The following is a 7,392-nucleotide window of genomic DNA, read 5'->3' as shown; positions in this document are numbered from 1 at the left end:
TGACACCTGCTCTTGAAGGAACCAGCTCAGGTTACCTCTACTCAGGGTCATACAGTATATATATGACAAAAACAATGTTGTTGGATTATTAAGTTTAATGCTAGACAAATGTTGATTGAAAAGCTATAATGCATTTTGCAATGTGAAAACCTACAGCATGCCCAACTAATGCACCTGTCTTATACTGCCATCTAGTGCAAAAAATGGCCAATAGTTTTGATCACTAAATCCTTATTTATTTTTGTATATTTCTTTAATTTGTTCTTTGTTTGATTTGTGTGTTGATTTGACAGTGTCCATTTGTCATATACTACTACACTTGGAATTGAGATATGAAACTCATTAGTTATTAAATGTTAACATGGAATCAAATTATAAAATACCTAATACCCTTGAACAGACGAAAGATCAAATTGGCTTGATATCATTACTTCAGTAAAAACTGCGGGCCCAATACTAGTTTCTAATTCTTTCATAGATAACCTTTGCCTCCGGATAAACGGCAGAGGTTAAGTTTTTTTGAATAGTACATCAAGTACCCATGAATCAGAACGAGATAAACGTCACAGCAGAATAATGTTGACATACAACAATACTACCGCACACATGATGGGCAAGTAAATCGTTGGTAAGGGCTATTCCCGAATAAGCTGTTCCCTGAAGGTTAACAGCGATCCTTAGGCCATATAGAGGTGGCTATCTGCCACCATTATTTCCTCAAGGAAGGTTATGAGGTGCATTGCAGAGGGGGCATGGTGTGCGTGTGTGTCTGCGTTTTTTTTTTATTAACTCGCCGTAATCGGCCTGGCAATAACTGACTCACGTGCAATCCGTTCTTATTATAATTCCATTGTAAATTGCTTGTAAATACACATGATGGGGCAAAGGTGGGCTATTTTGTGATATCACAGCTGATAGCGACTTCCGCATAGCAAACCAGTTGACAGCGCCGGTCCGGGATCAAGGGAAAGGAAGGGGGCGTGGCGAGGGGTGTACTTTGCGGCGTATCTGGCTTCCGGCAAACCAATCAGAGTCGGGACGCCCACTTACGCACATAAACGATGACGACTACGCGCCTCATTGGCGGGTTGTTTTCGTTGACACCGTGACGTTCTCGGCTCGACGAATAAGGCGCGACGTGTACTCTCGTGTTGTATCGCGATCGGACGCCCGTTAAATTCCGAACGCGCCTGCACAATCGGCCATTTCGTCGTAGGCCGTCGTGTGAAGGGTAGTGTGGGGAACTTGTACTGATTTATCTGTAAGGCGGCCGAGAAGAACATTACATAATGAATGAAACCGCAGTCTCCTTTGCCAAGGACTTCATGGCCGGTGGCATCTCTGCTGCCATCTCCAAGACAGCCGTTGCCCCCATCGAAAGAGTGAAGCTTCTTCTTCAGGTAATTTAACAAGACCTTTCTTCCTCTATTTCTACGTACTAGTAGCTAGCACTAGCTAGCTTCCTTAATCTGGGTTACCACAATTGGACCCGGGCTTTAGCCCCCTTTCAGTCTATACTGAGTAATACATGGGGATAAATCAACCTCTATATGCATTTTAAAAGACTAACATACTTAAAGCTGTTGATTAATCTTGTCTTTAGAGTGTATAAAACTGAGGTCATCACGGGATGTGCAATGACCTACACGAGTCTCCTAGCGTCCCGGCTACTCTCAGCGATAACCTTAGCTCGCGCGGCTAACAAAGGACAAACGTCTTCCCTGACATTTGGGATGTAGACCATCATGATGTGTCCTATAATAATAACGACACAAAAGCATATTTGTGGAACTGTAATGAGCGTCACCGCTGTGGCGTTTTTTTGCCCTTATGGTCGTGCTTTATGTGAGCCTTCCCCGGTAGGCGTTGACACTGCCGGCAAAAGTTGGCTGAAGGCCCGAGGATTCCTTCAAGCCGGGCCGACAAGTTGCACAATCCCCTACAACGTGTTTTTGCAGACATTATGACTTGATTTGCATGTCTTTCATGAATTATCGAGGTTTTGGTTGACATTCATTTGGACCGTAAGAAGGCTCACCTTGATGCGTTTTAAAGACGTTTGCTAGAGATAGTCTCCTTCAAAACTCGGTCGTTCCGTAAATTATTTTTTGTACTGAATGTCATTTAACTCTTACGGTCGGACAGTAATTAACGCTCAGCGCTTGATGGATGACCTTCAGCTGGCGGACGTCTTTAGAACATGGTTGCCAAGGAAACCCTCGAAGGCTCTTTAATGCCTAACTTGTCCCACTGTCTTTGACAATTCAAAGTTTTGATATTCATGCTCGACTCTTTTTTTTTTGTTTCTACCTTGAAGGTCCAACATGCCAGCAAGCAGATCACCGCAGATATGCAGTACAAGGGTATCATGGATTGCATTGTCCGTATTCCCAAGGAGCAGGGATTCCTATCCTTCTGGAGAGGTAACCTTGCCAACGTCATCAGATACTTCCCCACCCAGGCCCTGAACTTCGCCTTCAAGGACAAGTACAAGAAGGTCTTCCTTGACGGAGTCGACAAGCGCACCCAGTTCTGGCGGTACTTCGCCGGTAACCTGGCGTCCGGTGGCGCGGCTGGAGCCACCTCCCTGTGCTTCGTGTACCCCCTCGATTTCGCCAGGACCCGTCTGGCTGCTGACGTCGGAAAGCCCGGCGCCGGTCGTGAGTTCAACGGCCTGGCCGACTGCCTGAAGAAGATCTCCAAGTCCGACGGTATCCGTGGTCTGTACCAGGGCTTCAACGTGTCCGTCCAGGGCATCATCATCTACAGGGCTGCCTACTTCGGCATCTACGACACCGCCAAGGGTATGCATTTCCTACACTTGCTTTTCCCAACTACTGTCAAGGTTTTTCAAATTGGCCATGATCTAATGAGGTTGTCTGTCTTCTTCTCCAGGCATGCTCCCCGACTCCAAGAAAGGCAGCATCCTGGTCAGCTGGATGATCGCCCAGTCTGTCACCGCCGTTGCCGGCCTGACCTCTTACCCCTTCGACACCGTGCGTAGGCGCATGATGATGCAGTCTGGACGCAAAGGAGGTAAGACGCTACAGCCGCGGGGGGGGGGGGGGGGGGCATTGATACCCTTCCTGTCATTCATGTGACTTGATCATATATAATAGTAATGGGTGCTAGGGTTTAAACTGGCTGGGAATCGGATTACGGGAAGCAAAGGTTTCTAATGAGGTGCCTCGGCGTCTGGATTGGTACTTAACGTATGCTCCCCCCCCACTAGCGGACATCATGTACACTGGTACCATCGACTGCTGGAAGAAGATTGCACGCGATGAGGGTGGCAAGGCCTTCTTCAAGGGAGCCCTGTCCAACGTGCTCAGGGGCATGGGTGGCGCCTTCGTGCTGGTCCTGTACGACGAGCTGAAGAAGGTCCTCTAAATCCTCACTGTATATGTTGTTTTTTTAACATCACTGTAAAATCTGGCTAAATGTAACATTATTTCCGGTTCTATGGACTCAGCAGTCAGCCTTATTTAATGGGAACAACCTACTAGTGTCTCACCACTAGAGGGCAATGGCTGTACCTCGTGCATCTTCATGTTAAAACGTTCCACCTCCTCTTTGAGCAATGTCATTCCTGTAAAAGATCTGATACCCTTCCTGTCATTCAGTAGGTTTGTATGGTCCTAACTTAAAATAAATTTATTCTGGGAACAAACTTAAAACTGACTTGTGTGGTTTTGCAGTCTCCTCCTTCTCCCACACCCACCTCACCACAGGTGAAACACACTGGTTTGGGTTAGTTAAAAGGCACGAAGGGATTATACCCAGCGGCTATATATACCCACCGCTTATCCCCCCTGCTTAGAGTGACGCGTTTGTAACTGCTGGGCCCAGACCTGCTGGGGCTTTAGCGAGGGTAAGGTGGTGGTGACATTGGCGCAACAAGCCATCTGTAGTGAAGCATCGGTCAAGTTGAAGCATGAATGATTCGCGGCCATATTGGGATTTAAAACGTTTCACTGCAGACTATAGAAATGCATCACGTTGCTGCTTGCCCGTTTAGTCATTTGGTTAAATTATGTAACTGCTCAAGCACCAGATTTTGGGAGTGGAAGCCAAAGTACATTTGCATTCCCTTAAAGCAAGGTCAAGTGTCAGTACTTTCTGTTTTGAAATATTACTGGGGGGGTATATTACTGCAGGGTATAAAGTTAAGTTAATGGCTTAATTACCTCTAGGGAAGTAAGGCAATCCATGGGCAGTTGGATTAGTAATTTCCCTACCCTAAATGGAGTGAGTTCCTGACGTTAATCACTACACACCCTTTGACCTGTTGCTGGCCATGGTATATCTCCAACAGCATATATCCTGTCTCCTGTACGCTGTACTCTGCATTCTAGCTTTGCACTACCCCAGTCAGGCATGGCTTCGCTCATGTTGATTTAGCGGTCACCTAAAGTTCCCTTTATTGTAGAGTATTGGTAGTCAGGCTTTTTGCACTTATTACCGGGACGTTAAAGGCAGGCTCGTCTGATGCTATGGTGGAGGCGGGGAATAAACCAACCACCATGTGCATATTCTATTACAAATTAACTGTCTCAGAGGAACAGAATGCTCTGCCATGGTCGGCATATTTTTTACCGAGGATATTGAATAAACAATTGCAATATTATAGTGATATTGCTTTGTAAACCAGTATAACTTATTACATTACATTTTAGGGTTTGTGTTGCTAATCAGTGATGGCCTCAACAACCAACCTTACCGTTTTTCTCATTCGTTTAAACACGTTTTCTGAAACTAGCTCATTTTCTCAACTTAAAACCCAAACCTGAGAAGAGTATCATTTTGTCAAAACTACACAAATTCTTCTCAAAACTGATTTTCTTCACCAAACCGTAAACGCCGCTATCAAATGAATATCTCTTAGAGAGCATAAATTAAACACTGGTGTGATCAATTCAAAATACTATTTACAAGTTTTGGCTTTATGAGGCCATGTTACATATTCCAATGTATAAAATTGTTTAGAAATAGCTTTATTTTTTTAAGTTGCAATTAGGTGGTACATATAGTATAAAGACTGTTGCCATATTGTAATACAATACTGAATATATCATAAATATTGCATTGACACAATCGTATAAGAATAGGATACAATGCATATTTGTCTATCCAATGGGCTAAACTCACAGTCCCAGCTTCCCAGAGTCATAGTGTGCACCTATAGTTAATGCTGCAACATTGTTCTGACAATACACCAATGTTACCTATTTTGGTACATTACAGTCCAGTAATTGCACTGATAAGTAAAATGATAAACTACAGTAAGAAAATGTTTAGACTGTCTTTCGGGGGATATAATGATGAAATGAGTGCAAGTACAAGTACAAAAAGGTAACAAAGCAAATATATATATTTTCACTGCAATACAGTAAAATGTTAAGCTGAACTGACAGCATAAAAAGCTTTTCGTAGGCCAACAAAAAATAAAAAGAATACAAATGAGGTGAAACAAATCTACATGTAAATCAGTATCCCACCTCCAATCCTGACCAGGCCAAAGGACCCTATCTACAACACAGTAGAGCTCACCGAGTCCTCTTTTATGCTCTGACCCATTACATGATTGAAGCGGTTTGCCGGTTGAGTTTGAACAGGTGAGAATTAAGTTAGACTTATTGGCAATTAGTTAATGCATTTCAAAGGCCGGTGTGATCCAGGTGAACCAAGTGTGCTAAATTATGAGATTTGTGCTTATTTAGTGGAAAACAGTGGAGTCTTGAGCTTCAAGTTTTCAGAATTGTGTGCATAGTTAAATTTTTTGTGTGTAAACAATCGAGAAACTGGATTCAACATGTTCACCAACATGAAACTTCATCCGGCAATAGCCATCAATCACCATCAACTGGCCAAATGAGTGTTTGTTCGGGAAGCATGTAAGCAACTTAAAACACACATCCCCCAGCTGTATACATGCCTTTAAGGCTAGTAAAACAGTTCTTAGGAACCATTAATAAAAAACCCATATCCATGAATTTAATTTGTTCATGATAGCTACACCTGTTGTTGAACCTGTTAATTCCAGCGTCCATTCCTTATTCAATTGTCTGCACCTATATATGCCCTTTTCTCAGGAGCTATACTCTGTACAGTCAAGGTGTATCTTTTCTATTGCAGTAGTTTGGCCCCATTGAAAGAGTGCAAATGGGCGTGTCCATTGAATGACGAAGAATTGTAACACGCAAACGCCACATGGTGGCGCCATTGCAGCATCTGTTCAGAGGCTCAAGGGCTTCGATTGCCGCGGTATAGAAACGTGATACGCCCTCTCAGAGAACAGGAATCAGTCACAAAAAAATATTCAGCCCCAGCAATATTGATTATAAGCAGCATTTGAACACATCAAGCGGTGTTTAAACAAAAAAAAAGCATCCAATTATGAATTGGTAACACATCCATGTAGAATTTATGTTTTCCACCAGCCACGAATGCTAAATTCATACTAAGGTTAATAATTAATAAACCCTGGCATAGCGGTGGGCGTGGCACGTCTGAATTTGGTGGAGCGTTTTGTTTGGGGCGATTGTTTGCCTCAGTATTCAATTTCATTGCATCACTTTTCTCTTGAGATATTGAATCATGAATCTCTTTCCCATGGGGGCACTGCCTACCTGTAGATGCCAATGCAAACACGTGTATAGAAGTTGTGTGTGTTTGGTTGTAGTCAATTCACCGTGACCTTGCTCGTGGACAGCTTTGTCTTTTGAGGCTGTCGTTTCCCTTCTCCATCACTTTCTGATATCTGTACGGTGTTTACGGTGTTTGATATCTGTACAGTGTGTTACACTGACTCAAGACTCAACACAAGTCAAACACCTGAGTTTGAGAGCTGTATCATGACAGACTGTACAGGAATCGCGATTGACGCGCATATAGTATAATTCAGATTATAGTATTGTTATATGTACTATTGTTGTATGATGCAAAGATGATTGTGTGTATGTTAATATCAGCTGCTGGGAAAGTGCAACTAAACACATATGTGTGTCGGACATTATTGAGAATCAAAAGAGATTGAGTTTATTATAATCAATACCCAAACCTCTACTAGAAAATAGTGGATACCCATACCTCAACTAGAAAACTTCAATCTATTAAATATAAAGACATAGATATTTTGAGTTGCTCATATCTATTTTTATATATATAGTAGACATGGACATCGTTTCCTGTGTATAATATAATTAATATATTGCATTATCTTTACATTATGAGTATAAGGAGTGCGAGTGCTTTCCCCTGTCTGAGCCCCGCCCATTGAGCACGCTGTGCGGCCCACATGTGGCTGAAGAGACCAAACACTACACTCAAACCTCAGGGACGTCACTACACACTGAGGCAATCAGCCGTAGCCAATCACACTCGCTGTACAAT

The 7,392-nt window shown here is 43.1% G+C and overlaps 1 protein-coding gene across 1 annotated transcript; it reads left to right on the top strand.

Moving 5' to 3' along the window:
• Positions 1–1,079: 1,079 nt before the first annotated feature.
• si:dkey-251i10.1 (uncharacterized protein LOC100038774 homolog) lies at positions 1,080–3,677 on the top strand. The gene is made up of 4 exons (XM_060056768.1): positions 1,080–1,400; positions 2,318–2,804; positions 2,896–3,036; positions 3,233–3,677. Exons 1-4 carry the CDS (start codon positions 1,290–1,292, stop codon positions 3,388–3,390), a joined length of 897 nt encoding a protein of 298 aa, XP_059912751.1. The 5' UTR covers positions 1,080–1,289; the 3' UTR covers positions 3,391–3,677.
• Positions 3,678–7,392: the final 3,715 nt, after the last annotated feature.

Source organism: Gadus macrocephalus, chromosome 7 (assembly GCF_031168955.1).
Source record: "Gadus macrocephalus chromosome 7, ASM3116895v1".
In the NCBI taxonomy this organism is placed as follows: domain Eukaryota; kingdom Metazoa; phylum Chordata; class Actinopteri; order Gadiformes; family Gadidae; genus Gadus; species Gadus macrocephalus.
The sequence above is the reverse complement of the archived record's forward strand: the minus strand, read 5'-3'. Positions and strand labels throughout refer to the sequence as shown.